This window comes from Nomascus leucogenys, chromosome 2 (genome assembly GCF_006542625.1).
Source record: "Nomascus leucogenys isolate Asia chromosome 2, Asia_NLE_v1, whole genome shotgun sequence".
Taxonomy (NCBI): Eukaryota; Metazoa; Chordata; class Mammalia; order Primates; family Hylobatidae; genus Nomascus; species Nomascus leucogenys.
In genome coordinates this window covers 8,978,627-8,995,772 of record NC_044382.1, presented here as the reverse complement: position 1 = coordinate 8,995,772, position 17,146 = coordinate 8,978,627, and the positions used below count along the sequence as shown (strand labels likewise).

At 44.2% G+C, this 17,146-nt stretch overlaps 1 protein-coding gene across 1 annotated transcript in view; it reads left to right on the top strand.

Moving 5' to 3' along the window:
* The window catches only part of DOCK2 (dedicator of cytokinesis 2), a 448,837-nt gene that overhangs the window by 46,538 nt on the left and 385,153 nt on the right, over window positions 1-17,146 (top strand). Inside the window, exons 8-12 of the mRNA XM_003268643.2 lie at window positions 1,330-1,484; window positions 6,384-6,465; window positions 12,922-13,057; window positions 15,501-15,576; window positions 16,519-16,595. Coding sequence (XP_003268691.1) covers window positions 1,330-1,484; window positions 6,384-6,465; window positions 12,922-13,057; window positions 15,501-15,576; window positions 16,519-16,595 — 526 coding nt within the window. The remainder of the gene's footprint in view (window positions 1-1,329; window positions 1,485-6,383; window positions 6,466-12,921; window positions 13,058-15,500; window positions 15,577-16,518; window positions 16,596-17,146) is intronic.

The window sequence follows — 17,146 nt, the reverse complement described above, 5'->3', positions numbered from 1 at the left end:
TTTCATATAAATGGAATCATGCAGTATTAATTTTCTGTTTGACTTTTACTCAGCATGATGATTTTGAGGTTTATGTTGTTGTGCATATTAACATTTTGGTCCTTTTTATTACTGAGTCAGTATACCACTGACCAGTTACCAATGGTATATAGCATTGACCAATTATTGGGCATTTGGGTAAGTTTTCAGTTCAGAGCTATTATACTAATGCAACTATGAACATTTGGAAACAAATCCTTGTGTGGACATGTTTTAATTCCTTTTGGGCAATACTTAGCAGTGGGATTGCTGGATCATGTGATAAGTGTATATATAACTTTTTAAGGTATTGCCATGCTATTTCTCAAAATGGCTGTACGATTTTTTTTGTTTTTTTGAGACAGGGTGTCTCACTCTATCACCCAGGCTAGAGTATAATGGTGTGATCATGGCTCACTGCAGCTTTGACCCCCTGGGCTGAGGTGATTGTTCTACCTCAGCCTCCCAAGTAGCTGGGATCACAGGTGCATGCCAACATGCCTGGCTAATTTTTTTTATTGTCTGTAGAGATGGGCTTTCACTGTGTTGCCCAGGCTGATCTTGAATTCCTGGGCTCAAATGGTCAGCTCATCTCAGCCTTCCAAACTGCTGAGATTACAGGTGTGAGCCACCATGCCAGCCTAATTTTGCATTTCTACCAGCAATATATGAGAGCTTTAGTTGCTCTTCATCCTCATCAACACTTGATATTATCAGACTTTTTAACTTAGCCATTCTAGTGGTTGAGTAGTTGTATCTCATTGTAGTTTTAATTTTCATTTTTTTTTATTAGTAGTAATGTTGAGTATCTCTTCATGTGCTTCCTGTCATTTCCACTTGTATTTTCTCTTGGGAAGTGTCTGGTCAAACATTTTACCCATTTTAATTGGGTTGTTTTCCTCATAATTAGTTGTAAGAGTTATTTGTATGTTCTAGATAGAAATTCTTTGTCAGATATGTTTTGCAAGTTTCTCCAAATCTGTACCTAGCTGTTGCATCTTTCAAAGGGCAAAAGTTTATAGTTTTGAAAAAATCCATTTAAGCAATATTTTTCTTTTATAGTTTGTGCTTTTTATGACACTAACTTTATGAAGAAGTCTGGGTCAGTGGTGACATTTCCCAAGATAGAAAAATACAGGCCAAGAGAGTCAAAGTGAATTGATTCAGGTTACAGAAGCTTTTGATGGCAGGGTGGATGGAATGCCCAAAACTTTAGGCTTGAACCCAATATCCTTGACTATCTTTCTGTTGCTCTAAGTGGTGCTAGGCTAATTTTCTCTATCTTCTTTCCTTCTTCCTTCTGCCTTTCAGTCAAAAAACCAGCCAGATTATGGAACGTGTTCCCGGATCTCCTCATCCCCCACGCATAGCCTCTATGTGTTTGTGAGAAACTTTGTGTGCAGAATTGGGGAAGATGCTGAGCTCTTCATGTCTCTCTACGACCCCAACAAGCAAATGGTCATAAGGTAGGTATGTCCAGGGTTGCCCTGCTTCTCTGGCTATGGGAAGCAGTGCACAGAGCATCTTTTCTTTCCATCCTCACTTGTGGAGCAATCTCCACCTGGAAAAGAGACTGCGCCTGAGTGAGAATGTGGAAATAACTTCTTTGGAGGTTGTAGGAGTCAAGTGGAAGTGTTATTTACCACCAGTTTTTTCCCCACAGTGGAGTTTATGGTTGTAGGGTTTTGTAAAATAGATTTTGATTGCCAGAAAACAGTCAGAAATAACAAGATTCGGACAAGTAGCATTGGCTAGAATAAAAATATGTACTTCTTTTTTGTTTTGAGACAGGGTCTCACTCTGCTAGCCCAGGCTGGAGTGCATGGGTGCAATCACGGCTCGCTGTAGCCTTGAACTCCTGGGCTCAAATGGTTCTCCCACCTCAGCCTCCTGAGTAGCTGGGACTATAGGCATGTGCTACCACACCCAGTTAATTTTTAATTTTTTGTAGAGGCAGGGTCTTGCTGCATTGTCCAGTCTGGTGTCGAACTCTTGGCTTCGAGTGATCCTCCCACCTTGGCTTCCCAAAGTGCTGGGATTATAGGGGTGAGCCACTGCTCTCTGCCAATATCTACTTTCAAACTAGGAGCTAAGAAATGAATGCTCCAAATCCTCTGTAGCAGCAATAGGTTAAGGGTATAGGCTCTGAGACCTGTCTGGGTTCACATCTAGGCCCCAGCCTTTACTCTTTCTTAATGTGGGGCAGGTTGTTAATGTTTCTTAAGCCTGAGTTTCCCATCTGCACAATGTGAGTGCTGACCTCACAGGGTCATTTCCTTCAGGCTTTAATGAGAAAGAGCTTGTGATGCACAAGGCCTGGCACATGTTGCCTGTAATGCAAGGGGCAGTGGCTGTTATTATTACTACTTTAATAAGTTGTTCTTGGGAATGGAGGAAGTGAGGGAACTTCTGGGTGCCTCAGCTCAAGGAAGGGAAAATACTCTTGGGAATCTCCAGGGAAGAGACTTTGCTGCTCCTCCAGCTCCCACTGCCAGACTCCTGGCCTCTACTTGTGGCTTAGACCATCCTTCCTCTCAGGCGACCACTGCCTGTCTCCTCCATTGGGGTTTTAGGCCAAGACATGGTCTCATATTTGGGGCCACTGACTGTGACTACAGGCATGCGCCACCTCATCCAGCTAATTTTTAAGTTTTTTAGAGACACACATTAGAAAAGAGCTAGAACATGATCTCTCTGCCTTTGTAGGAAAAATGGATAAAATTTTGTCTTCCTGGCTTGTTGTTATGATGATTAAATGAACAAATACACCGTGCCTGGTGAATAGTGGTGCTTTAGTAAACAGTGGCCTCCTGGAGACATGCGTGAAACTGGAGGGGCTGTCCATCTCAGAAGAATGTGTGGGGGTCTGTACATTGTCTCATCTAATCCTCACGGTTCCGTGTCATTAGGGTGAGAAAATGAGGCTCAGGGAAGTCAAGCAGCTTGCCCAAAGTCACAAATCTTTGTAAACAGCAGAGCTGGGATGTATATACAGGCCCATCTGACTCCAAAGACAAGCTATTTCCCACGTAAGTCGGTCACCAAGGAATGAGTTATGTCAAGTATTCTAAATGGTTTTCACCAGGGTTTTAGCAATATTATGGTGGAAAGGTATTTTTTATTATGCACTAAAGTCCCTAACCTTAAAGAGTCAGCCCAATTCACCTGGCTTAGCCTTGGTGGACCCTGAGAATGAGTGTCCCTGGTCCCTTACGCCTACCTTGAAATGGTTTGGGAGTCAGAGGCAGAGGCCCCTTGCTGTTCCCTGTCAGTTACTCCCAAGGTTCCTGAAAGGCTCACTGGCTGCAGTTTCAGGAGCCTTGGAAGCAACTGAGAGGGAATAGTATGGGGCCTGTGACACACAACAGATCTGAAAGTGCTTACTGCCTGCCACATTGACAAGGTAGTGTGGTCAGCTGGCCCCATCTCAGTGATGGATGGCTGGACCAGCTCTGTGGAGGGAGGCCATGAGTCAGCGAGGTGGCAGCTATGCTCCCTGCCATGCCACCTGGCATGCCATGCTCAACGGGGTGTGCCTGAGTGACATCTCTGAGAGTGCTGGAGATGAGTGCCAGCCCTGGGAGAGTGGGGATGAACAGAGGGAGGAGGACAAACAGAAACCAGCAATCGTAAAAAGAGGAGAAAGCAAAGGAAGAAGAGAAGAGGCACAATGCAGGAAGCGGGGCAGGGGAATCTGGGAACACTCCCAATGTCAGTCTCACTCTGAAAGCGCTGCTCTTTCCATAAGCAAGAAATCTGGGCTCCTGCCCGCTCTAGCCAGGGTTAACATATAGTGAACAACAGGCAGGTTAAGACATCTTCAGTGTGGCCCAGGTGTGGACTGGGAAGAATATGGCTGGGAATGATATTTCAATGTTGGACTGAATCATGGTCAGATCCCCAGTAGATCCCTGAAGGGATCCTGTTTGGGAAATTTAATGTAAATTTTTATAGGACAAAAGAGAAGCAGTTCAGGTATCAGGCTAGTAGTAAGGCTTATGCCCCAAAATTGTGTGATGAGGAGTTGGAATAGTACTCCTCGTTCCTCTGAGTAGGTTGTCATTTGGAGGAGATCTTACCTGTCTTGATGCCATGAGCCTTCAGATTCCACCACCTAGATCTTCCTGGGTGAGGATGCATGGGGCCAGCTCAGCCCTCCAAATTGCTTTCCTTATTTATGATTGTGCTTCTCCTGGAAGAAAATTGCTGGTGCTTGCTGTTTAGATGTAGCAAGCTGGGTCACCGAGGGGCTTGCTACATATGATGGAAGGTACTGGAATATATCTAAGCATTTCACTAACAACAGTACAGAAATTACCAACGAGAAAGCATTAAAAATAAAAAAAATTTTTGGATGGAGCCTTCCTGGTTAGTTTACTGCAAACTCCACTACAATTTTTAGATCTTACTGAAAAAAACACAAAATATTAAAAGATCCACTTAACTTGATTGAGTTTTAAGCATTGGTTAATCTGGGATTATGCTCATTTTTGCTATTGGCCCCATTGCCTACTTGAATTCTGTTCAGTCTGCTCTCATTAACCTTTTGGGGTGACTGGAGAGAGAGGAACAAGGCATCACAGATAAAAAAAAGCTCTAAAAGGAAGTCAAGTCCCTTTAATTTTTGCTGAATCCTTTTATGCCTTCTTAGGCTAACTTGATTTTTGAATTTTTAAAAAATCTTGTTCTTAATTTAAAATAATGGGCATTTATTTAGCACCAACTATATGCTCCTAGATGGCATGGAAAATCTGATGACTCAAATCAGCAAACTATATTAAGCTTCTTCTAACTTAAATAAGTGCCAGACTTCTCTATCTTCCTGGAGTGATGGGACTGACCAGCATGATGGCTGCTAGGAGATGCGAGATGGCAAAGGATCGTATGTTAGAACCATATAGCTGCTCCTCATAAAACCCTCCAATGGGTTTCCATTACTCTCAGCATCAAGGCAAAATCTTTGAATGGCCTACAAAGCCTATGTGATCTGGCCTCCCCCTCTAATTTTTCTCTTGTAACTTTCCCTTGAATCTGTTTATTTTTATTTTTATTTTTTTGAGATGAGGGTCTCCCTTTTTACCCAGTCTGGAGTGCAGTGGCGCAACCTCAGCTCACTGCAACCTCCGCCTCCCAGGTTCAAGTGATTCTCCTGCCTCAGCCACCCTAGTAGCTGGGACTACAGATGTGTGCCACCATGCCTGGCTAATTTTTTATATTTTTAGTAGAGATGGGGTTTCACCATGTTGCCCAGGCTGGTCTCGAACTCCTGACCTCAGGTGATATGCCCACCTTGGCCTCGCAAAGGTGGGATTACAGGCATGAGTCACCATGCCCAGCCCCCTTAAATCTGTTTCTTAGATGCATCCAGCTCATTGCTGCCTCATAGCCTTTACTCATGTTGACTTTGCCTGAAACATTTCCCTTTCCTACCTTCTTTTCCTGACCAACTTTATTTCATGTCATTTCCTCAGCAAAGACTTCCTTGACCACCCACTAGGTCAGGTCCATTTGATATATACTCATACAACATCCTGAACTTTTCCTTTATACGGGCTGACTATTCCTTATTTAAAATGCTTGGGACCAGAAGTATTTTGGATTTCAGATTTTCTCTTGGATTTTGGAATATTTGCATTATATATACCTACCAGCTGAGCATCTCTAATCCAAAAATCTGAAATCTAAAATGCTCTGATGAACATTTCCTTTGAGCATCATGTTGACACTTAAAAATTTTCAGGTTTGGGAGCGCATTTCATATTTTGGATTTTCAGATTAAGGGTGCTTAGCCTGTAGCACAATTTTATATAAATAGTGTCACAATGGCATTTAAACAGTTATTTAATTGTATCTTAGATAATGGCTGAGGCCCTATATAACCCATCACAGTATGACATTCCATTCAAGGAAACAGCTCTACGTTCAAAGGGTAACTTAAAATAATTCAGATCTTTACTCAGTCTTGAACGGGGAATGGGCCGGAAAAGGTAAATATATTCTTAATGTCCAATAAAATATACTAAAGTCTTTCCCCTCTCATCTCTGCCATTCTCAATAACTTCTATCAGTATGCAGATGCTCCTCAAAAATATTAGACAGCTGTGCCAGAATTTGCTTAGCAGATGGCAGAGGGATAGAAGTGGCAAATACACATATGTTAATAGTTCTTTGCTCTTGCCTGTCTAATGTCTGTCTCTCAACACAACTGTGATCTCTCGGAGGGAAGGACCGTGTCTATCTTAAACACCTGCATACCCCCAGCAGCCAGTATGGTGTTGGGCACATAGTAGATGCTTGGGGAATGTTTTTACTAAACGGATGCCAGGTCCCCTGGCAGTAACGGGCTGCCACTCTTCTTCCCACAGCGAGAACTACCTAGTGCGATGGGGCAGCCGAGGCTTCCCTAAGGAGATTGAGATGCTCAACAATCTGAAGGTGGTCTTCACGGTGAGTGTGCACCCTCTTCTCATTACCGTGTTCCCCAATCACAAAAATGTGACCTTGGAAATGAGGCTGGTCAGGAGCTCAGGGTGGAGTGTGGCTGTCCTGCAGAGCTGTGTTCTGGGCTTCATGCAGAAATCCAAAGCTGACAAAGGACATTGTGTGCCTTGAGGAAGCTTTTGGCAAGATGGATGTTCACCTCTGTTTTTCCTCATCTCTCCGTATCTGTCTCACTCCTGCACACACAAAGAACATATGCAGAATGCTACATAAACAAGCACCAACTTCTTTGAGCAATAATGCCCAGGTGAACTGGGCACAACAGCAATTTTGATTTTCTAGTTCATTCATGATTAACCTGAGTTCCTTTCTTTGTTCAGGGCGTTCTGAAAAATCTTTCTAAAATATATCAGAAAAAGATAGGACCTTCCTAGAACATTGACTGCCTTGGTAATTTGGACATTCTGAATGTAATTAAGTCATAGATGACTAACGATCTGGTGGGTTCTTAGGATCATCCTTCTGAATACCAGTACTCACTGGGCAAGACATGTACGTAGAAATGTTGAAATTGATTGTTATTTGGATGATTTATTTCTGAGAGCGAAGCTGGCTTTTTAGCTCTGAATAGGGGAAACAGGGGAAAGAAGGAGATAAGTAAAGGTTATAATTTCTAGTAGAGACCCCTTTCTCATCCTGTTTCCGTAAGGGTGTGAAGAGTGTGATTTTTTTTTTTTTTTTTTTTTTTTTTTTGAGATGGAGTCTCGCTCTGTCGCCCAGGCTGGAGTGCAGTGGCACCATCTCGGCTCTCAAGGAGAATCTCAAGTGATTCTCCTGCCTCAGCCTCCTGAGTAGCTGGAATTACAGGTGTGAGCCACCGCACCCAGCAAGTGTGATCTTAAGACACCTAAATATCTTAGCATTGTCTGTAAGTTCCTTTGGGGAGAACACTATTTATGAGATTTTTCACTACATTGCCTGTATTAGCAAGGGAAATTACAGAGAAGGAGCCAGGGAGGGATTTGGGCATTGACCAAACAGATGAGTTGGATCCAGGAGTGACCGACATGCTAGATTAACCTACCTTGCTCTACAATAATTTTTTGGTTACAGCCCATTAATTGCAATGTCTTGTGTTATGTTGTGATTAGATTGAGGAATAGCTGATTAATTTTGTTATTTTCTTTAAAAAATGGGCCAGAGGCATGGAATAGGATTATAGGTCCTAATTGCTCAGGCAAAGTTTTCTTGGCATATATAGATGTAGTACCTCCATCCTGTTTATCTGTTATTAGTTAGAAGGAGGAGCCTATTTATTTTCTTGATAAATAGGAGAGTCCCACAGGCCTTCCTGATTAAACCACAAGACAGATGTTTCATGAGAGGGAGAAGGACGGGGAATCAATCAGTGGTTCATTTTGCAGAGAACCAATTCATGATGTAAACATGGGGGAAAGAGCATCAGTAAATTTGTGTCACACAGCATTAATGAGAATGTAATCCTGCCTTCATGGAATTCTGCCTGGGCCACATCTCAGCTCCTCAGAACAAGTGGAGTTGAGAGCCTTGGTTGACAGGCTCAACAGGTGGATGCTTCCCTCTGTTGAGATGATCAGAGTCTTGATCTGGGGGTGTATTAGTTCATTCTTGCATGGCTATAAAGAGATCCCTGAAACTGGGTAATTTGTAAAGAAAAGAGGTTTAATTGGCTCATGGTTCTGCAGGCTGTACGAGAAGGGTGATGTTGGCATCTTCTCGACTTCTGGCGGGGGGTGGCCTCAGGAAAGTTGCCATCATGGCAGAAGGCAAAGGGAAAGCAGGCTTGTCCTATGTGGCCAGAGCAGGAACAAGAGAGACGGGGGAGGTGCTACACACTTTTAAACAACCAGGTCTTAGGAGAACCAAAGGTGCTATCATCATTTCTCGTGGTGTTAAACCATAAGAAAGCACCCCCATGATCCAATCACCTCCCATCAGGCCCCACCTCCAGCCTGGGATTACATTTTAACATGAGATTTGGGTGGGGACAGTGATCCAGACCATATCAGGAGGCAAGGAAGGTGATGGTGCTCTCACTTCTTATATCGATCCAAGAGCTAGCCGATGAGTGCCTACTATGCATGTGCTCTGTGCTAAGCACTGGCAATACAGCAGTGAGTGCTTTCATGGTGCAGTGGGGTTAAATTCAGATAATAAAATGCATGCACAAATAAACAAGAGCAATGTCAGAAAGCAATCCAAGCAATGCAGATAATTAAAACAGGGTGATGTGATGGTATGTGACTAGAAGTTACTTTCAACTGGGTGTTGAGGTGACGTTTAAATTAGAGATGAGATAAGACTTGGCAAGCATGTGTCTTGCTGGCCTTATTTCCTCCTTCTCTGGATGTTAGCTCTTCCTGGTCTCCTATGTTGGGGGAAGGCTTCCAGCTCTTTGAGCCTCTCTGAACCTGGCATGTGGGTCCAGCTGACTGTTGACTTTCCCTCTGTTTGGTTTTATTTATTTATTTATTTATTTATTTTTATTTTTTTGAGATGGAGTCTTGCTCTGTCACCAGGCTGGAGTGCAGTGGCGCAATCTCAGCTCACTGCAACCTCCACCTCCTGGGTTCAAACAATTCCCCTGCCTTAGCCTCCCAAGTAGCTGGGACTACAGGCACATGCCACCACGCCCTGCTAATTTTTTGTATTTTAGTATAGAGGGGGTTTCACCAGTTGGCCATGATGGTCTTGATCTCCTGACCTCGTGATCCACCCACCTCAGCCTTCCAAAGTGCTGGGATTACAGGCATGAGCCACTGCTCCCGGCCCTTTCCCCCTGTTTTGTAAGGGTTCACCCCACAAGGCTATGTAAGAAGAAAGCAGCATATACTACGAGGTTCCCTAAGATTTAGCCCAGTTTCAGGGTGGCTGCTAACACACAGGAAACAAGAGTGAATAATAAAAGAAGCACTAATGAGTTCCTAAATCAGGTGGTGCTTGTTAAGTTCCATTGCCCTGCTTCCCCAACACTTTCGAGTTTTATAAGGCCAAAGCAGAAATGACTGGGAGACACCATAGATTGGAACACAGTTCTCTATAAGGATTGCCAGTTGACACACCCTCCAGAGAATATAATGTGGATATAACATTTGGCTATTTTTTACACTTTAAGATTCTTTAGCGAGGAGGTATGTGTGTGGGGGGTGGGGGGCTGTCTGATGAGACAGCTCTAAGAGGTCTGGTTTCTTCCTTGGAGCAAGTAAAAAATTTTTAAGAGAAGAGGGTGGAATGGGGACTTACCTAGGAATCTTCTAGGTTTATGTAGTATATTAGTTTGCTAGGCCTGCCATTACTATCACAGATTGGTTCATGTAAATAAGAGAAATGTATTTTCTCACAATTCTGGAGTCTAGAAGTCTGAGATTAAGGTGTTGGCAGGGTTGGTTTCTTCTGAGGCCTCTTGCCTTGGTTTGCAGATGGCTGTCTTCTCCATGAGTCTTCACCGTGGTCTTCTCTCTGTGTTTCTCTGTGCCCTGATATCTTCTTATAAGGACGCCAGTCATACTGACCAAACAACCTCTTTTTAACTTAATTACTTATTTAAAGACCCTGTTTCCAAATGCAGTCATATTGTGAGACACTGAAGATTAGGTATTCAATATATGAATTTGCGGTGTGTGTGTGTCGGTGGGGGTGCAATTCAGCCCCTTCATGTCTAGGAAGCTTTCAGGTACCAGGGCCTCTGTGGCTCTGAAATGCCTCTGAAAGGCACCAATCTAAGTATTTCAAAAATATGAAGAATCCTAATTTAAGGAGAGAAGGTATTAGGGATGGAGGCCATTATGAAGTAAGCAGGATTCAAGTTTTAAGGATGGAAAGGATGTGGATATGTAGAGGAGGAAGAGGCAAGCATTGGAGGGGAGGTGTGGGAGCAGGGGGATTAGGAAGAAAGATCCAGAGTTGGAAGTGAGCATTGTGTGTTTATGGAGCAATAAAGAAATCTTTGTGACAAAAATAACCAACTTATATTCAGAGAGTCATGAGGAATCAGTGGACTAGGACAGCTGGATATGTTATGTCTAGGTCCTTTCATGTCAACCAGGAAAGAGTAGAACTAATAGGGTAGGAAATAGGGAGCTATTAGTGTTGTTGGGGGGAGAGAAATGAAATAATAGATGCAATGCCTAAAGATGAATTCGTAAGAGATTTCAGGGTGGTTTGGAGGAAGGAGTCAGGCAGGCCAGAGACACGGCTGTTCCAACCATCTGGATGTGAGATAATTGGGATCTCAAATTCAAATGCCTGCAGAAGAAGGCAAGGGATGCAGGTGATGGGGTGGGGGGTCTTTCTTAGCCTGAAAAGCAGATGTCCATTCCTGCAGCTGGTGGGATGGACAGCCCTTGTACCAGTCAGTGCTCTCCGGGGAAACAGAACCCATGGAATATAAGTTTGAGATCCTAAAGGCAGGCTGGCAGGCTGGAAACTCAGGCAAGATTTCTATACTACAGTCTTGAGGCAGAATTCCTCCTTGTCTGGGAAACCTGTTTTTGCTCTTAAGACCTTCAGCTGGTTGGATGAGGCCCATGGACATTATAGAACGTCATCTCCTTTACTTAGTCAGCTGGTTGTAGATATTAATCAGGTCCACAAAATACCTTCATAGCAACATCCAGACTGGTGTTTGACCAAACAGTTAGGCACCACAACCTAGCCAGGTTGACATATAAAATTTAACCATCGGGGTCCCCAAGCAGGAAGGTGTGGACCACACTGGGGCCTTGCCTTGTTCCCAGAGACTCTGCACAGCCCCATTCCCTTCCTCCTATACCAGCATAGTGAGAGTCTGGGGATGGCAGCTCTGTCTTGGTCCTGGATCTGCTGTGAGCCGACAGCGTGTTCCCAGTGCATATGCCCACATAAGAATTAACTGGAAGGAGAATAAACTGTTCCCTTTTGAGACCTGGCCCAGGGTACTCTACTCTGATGCCAACAGCATGTCTTGTTGTTTCTTCCTTAGCTGATCCTTACTGGCAAGGGGCCTTAGGATCACTGAAGCTTTTAGATTTGAGCAGGCAGTCAGGAGTTTCCTCCTGCATGCCTTTCTGATGGCAAGGGAGCTGTACTGTAGTAGCTATGTTTGTGGTCTTTGGTGTCAGGGACTGGGCTCAAAGCCCAAGTCTCATGGGCTATGGTCATGACCTTGGGGAAGCCTCTTATCTTCTTTGTGTCTCAGTTTCCCCATCTGTCAAATGGGGATGCAATAATTGTATGTACTTCAGAGATGTGAGGGATTGAATATGATGATGCAGGAATCACTTAGCACAGTGGATGAGACAGTGCATTTCACCTGTTTTGGCTTTTCTAGACTCAGTTGAGCTGGGTCCGGTGGCTCATGTCTGTAATCCCAGCACTTTGGGAGGCTGATGTGGGAGGATTGTTTGAGCCCAGGAGTTTGAAATCAGCCTGGACAACATAGTGAGACCCCATCTTTTGAAAAAAAAAAACTAGCTGGGCGTGGTGGCTCATGCCTGTAGTCCCAGCTACTCAAGAGGCTGAGGTGGGAGGATTATTTGAGACTGGGAGATTGAGGCTGCAGTGAGCTGTGATCATGCCACTGCCCTCTAGCCTGTGTGACAGAGTGAAGCCCTGTCTCAAAATAAATAAATAAATAAACAAACACACAGATAGTTGACTGCAGTTTCCTGACCCCTTGAAGTCAGGTGCAGCCATATGCCTTTCTTTGGCAAATGACATGCAAGCAAAAAGTGATGTGCATCTCTCTTGGGTAAATGATTAACAGCCAGAAGTGATTTGCCACATTCCTTTCCCCTGCAGCAGAGACAGTGAGAGCACCTGTGCTGAGATAGAGCTGCCAGCCAGGGGCCCAGAGTAAGCAAGAAATCAGAGCCCCCACCCCTCTGCATTGGCCCTGTAGACTGCACTAGAAGTAAACTTCTGCTGAGTTGTAAGCTCTGAGATATTGGGGTTGTTAGCACTACCTCAACCCAACTGATGGCCACACATTAGATGTGCAGGAAATGGTAGCTGTTATGATTTTTCTCTCTTCCTTTTGCCTTCTCTCTCAGAGGTTCTGAGCAATGATGTGACCGATGGTATCATCCAAGTCATTTGTAGCAAATGCTACTTTTGGATCCATCACCTCGGCATATGGAGAATCCTGTCTGTACAGCTGATATTCCACCTCTACCCTTCTCTCATCCTATCATTTTGAGAGGGAAGAATTGGGATTAAACACTAGAGTTCTATCACTCATTTTCCTTTGCAAACCTTACCTTGCTTATCTGTAAAATGGATGTGAGAGCCTTGTTTTCTATCTTTTCCAGGACTTATTGTATGATTGGTCCATGTATAGCAAGTATTATATACATCCCTCAGAAATTACTATTACTGGTTTTCTTGTCTACTTTTTTTTTCCCCATTCAGCACATGATGGGCAATTTTTTGTTACTTTCCCCACAGGATCTTGGAAACAAAGACCTCAACAGGGATAAAATCTATTTGATTTGTCAAATAGTCCGGGTCGGCAAGATGGATCTTAAGGATACTGGTGCAAAGAAGTGCACGCAGGGACTGAGGAGGCCGTTTGGGGTGGCAGGTAAGGGACACACTCTGCAGCATTAATTTTTATTGGAGCGCACATTTTATGTGGCTGAATTGTAATGATGATTTGTTTCCCAACCTCCTCCTGCTGCCCCTACCCCTGCAAAATTTATGCCAGACAGCCCTTAATAACTACATTTCTGGTGACTAAATCGAAATAATTGGTGACTAAGTCCAGATTTATGATGAACACAGTGAATCATGGGCTCCTCTTGTCTGGAGTAGAGCATCGGGAGACCAGGGCCGTCTGAGCAGTTGACACCTTTGCTCCCCAGCTCTGTGAAAAAGGAAAAACAATACAGGCAGGATCTAATTATGAGGAGCAAATCATTTAAAAAATATGTCTAGGACAGGAAATGCAGTTACACAGAATGAGTCACCTACCACACATCTAAATTCCAGATGGAAACAGACATTTGGAGAATTGGCGTGACCTGGGGCAGAGCCCTGCATGAGGCTGCTGTACAGCAACATCAGCTCTGCATTCCTCTTAAGCTTTAGCTCTCCTGGGGTTTCTAAGGCTTCGTTATTCTTGCCCCACTTTTATGGTTTTAGTTATGTTTGACTACCACTTGTACTGTTATTTACCAAATATATATTCTTTTAATCAACCTGCTTTACATAATGTATGTTTTTCATCAAAGGCAATTTAAATACCTGTGAAAATGGCAATTTGATATGCCAGTTTTATTCTTTTTATTAAAATATAAAATTTTAAGAGTATACCATTTATAACCCCTATGTACCATAGCTAACCTCAGTGTTTCAGGTTTCTCACTTCAAGATGCTCTGATCTGTAATCGCAGACCTGCTTACTCTCCAAATAGTCCTCGGCACTGCTTGCAAAGTGGTGGAGTGGAGGATGTTTTACTGAGCTCACTTTTTTTTTTTTTTTTTTTTTTAACCTGGCACTGCGGCTAGCTAGCCAGCCAGTGATCTTGGGCAAGCATTTTCCCCAGGGCCTTAGTTTTATTATGTGCAAAATGAAGGACTCACACCTGGTTAATTCATGAAATCCTCTACTGCTCTAAAATGCTCTGATTCTACGTGTGGGGGCATTTCTGACATCATGGTGTTTCTGTTAAGGCAGTGAGGATCCTTCAACCTTACCGCAAAGTGTGTCTTTGTCCTCAGCTGTAGCCTGCCCTCTCTTTTGGTGTCAGTTGACAGAAATCTGATCTAAACTGGTAGAAGACGGAAAAAAAAGGTACTTTACTGGCTTAACTGAAAGGCTTATGAATAGATCGCTTCAGGCATAGGTGGATCCAGGAACTCAAATCAATTTGTCTCTTTCTTGCTCCTATGTCCTCATGCTGGCTTACTATGAAGAATTTGTCTCTTTCTTGCTCAGCCCCTATGTCTTCATGCTGGCTTACTAAGAAGATGGCTGTCCAACTAGTTGGCAAATTATCAGCCAGCTGTTCCAAGCTTGCATCCTACCAACTTAGCAACCCAGTGGAAAGAATGTACCTCTTTCCCATTAGTTTCAGCAGAAGCCCCAGGAGCTTTACTGTAGGTCACATCCTCATCTCCATAGTATTTACTCTGGGCAGGGAGAGATGATTATCTGTTCTACCAGGTCCTATGAATAACTTTGGAGCCAAAGGGAAATTGCCCCGCCTTAATCACAGCACTGAGGATGGATGAGGAGAGTCTGTTAGAGAGAATGGATGCTCAATTTCTCCTCCTGTCTGCTCTCTGACTCCCCTCTCTATCTAGATGCAGTCAGTGGTTGATTATTACCCAAGCAATTTTAATGGCCCCCTGCCCAGTGCCTGGAGTGTTCGAGGTATTTTCTGTAACTACGATATGGGCTTGATTGGAGTAGCTTTTCTCAGCCCTCTCCTACACTCCCATTTCTATAATCCCCGTTCTAGTGTAGGAGTTCTTTACCTTGGTTTTGGGACCTTTAGTGGCTGATTTAAGGAAAGGTTTCAGAGGATCCGGGATCCCTCTGGAATCACAGGATTTGAGGATTCTTCAGTTATGTATCTGTACATATGAGTACGCTTATGAAAAGAGGGTGGATATTTCATGAGATTCTCAGATCCTACAGAGACCCAATCACTGCTCTCTGGTTTTGTAGGCATGGTAGACATTCAATACATGCATGTCAAATCCAAACCTAATTGCTGAATTCCATAGCCATGGCTCTGACCCTTTCCTTTTGGCCTCTGCTAAGCCATAGTGCTCTTGGATGCCTCCCTGGCCCACTGACCTCCTAGTCTGCTTTGCCTAGAGGTATTTACCCCAGTGCTGCATGCGAGGAACCTCTGCTGTCTGTGTATTGTGCAGCACTGGCTTGCTTGCCATTTTAGGCCTTCCTGACCCCCAGGCATCCCAGGCCCTACCTCCTGTCCCATAAGCTCATCCCACTGTCATCCCTTCATGGGAGCAGGAGGAAGTTAAACCATTAATTCATTCTGTCTTCTTTCTAGTTATGGATATAACAGACATCATCAAGGGGAAAGCAGAGAGTGATGAAGAAAAGCAGCACTTCATTCCTTTTCACCCGTAAGACATTTCCCATTTCTTTCCATTCTCTTCAACCACACCCTTTGTCATCAAGGGCTGCTGGAGCTCAGAGGGTACCGGTTCCCCGAGTTAGTGATAGGCAGGTAGAGCCTTCCAAGGGGAGCGCAGGGTGAGAATCATTGGCTCAGTGCCCAGGCACTCAAAACCAAACAGCTCCTCAACGATTCATTCATCAGATGTTATTTATGCCACAGACATTTATCGGTGGCCTGGCAGAGGCTGGCACTGTGCTAGGTGTGGAGGATGAAGTAGTGAACAAGATAGGCCCTGTCTTCATGGAGCTCATAGTATAGATGGGGAATTAAACAGATAATCAACAAAAGATTAATACATTAATTACAAGTGCAGCAGAAACCACGAAGCTGTGAAGCAGCAGCATTTCAGGAGCATGTGGCAGGGAATCCTAACCTGGTTCTCATGGATAGACATATCCATGACTCAGGAGGAGGGCAATAAGGAAGGTAAATGTCCTCTCCTCTCCTGTTCCAAAAGGAGTCTTCTGGAAAGCAGGGCTCCAGTTTGAGCATCATCAGTACTTAATAGCCCTAAGGATGGTCCAGGTAATGAGGCTAGTGACTTTGCTGAAGGCGTGTGACAATGACTTAGCAGGAGCAACTCAAGTCTTTACCCTTGCTGAGCAGATATGCATGTTGAAAGCTTTGGAATCCTACCTTTATAAGCATCTTCCTGGAGAATAGGAAATGGCCTCTACCTGTAGCATTGATGTTCCCAAATTTCAGAGCCACGTTGCTTTGTGATAAAAAGTGAGGTACCTCTTGATGGCACGTATATACCCTGAGCTGACATACGCAAACTCGCTTTTCACCTGAGGCATGTGGAGGGGCTGGGGAGATTCCTGGGGCCCCTTGAAACACAAGGAGGGCACGATGTGGACATTTCATGCTCTCTTTTCCTTTCCAGGGTTACAGCTGAGAATGACTTCCTACACAGCCTGCTGGGCAAAGTCATAGCCTCCAAGGGGGACAGTGGAGGGCAAGGTATAGTGCCAGTGTGCCAGTGGGCTGAGCCTGCTCCAGCTTGGTAGCCCCTAACTCTTCAGCAAATGAATCAAAATCCTGAACACTGGGATACTTAGCTATCCTTCCAGACAGACCACTGGGAAGAATGGGAACATATGATCTGTAGGGATAAGTCACATCTCCTGAAGCAAATTGGAGGCATGTCCTAGTGCCCAAAAGAAGAGAGGAATTGATACATCCTGAATATCTCCGGTGTTCCAGGGGCACTTTAATAAGTTACCTTGTTTGATTTCATTCTTACTCCAGGCCTGTGAGATAGGTGGTGTCATCCTCACTTTGGGCTTAGAGAAGTGGGATAATTTGCCAGAGGCTGACACTGCTAGAAATAATTAGCGGGATTCAGACCCAGAGATCTCCCACTCTGAAGGCCCCGTGGGCTGGGTGGCTGCATCTGTGGCTGTATGGCTGTGTTCCCAGTGATCTCCAGAAAGACAGAGGGGAGAGGTGGCGGGAGGGCCAACTGAGAGGACACTTGCAAAAGTGGGCTCTTCACGGTGAGCCGTTCCTTT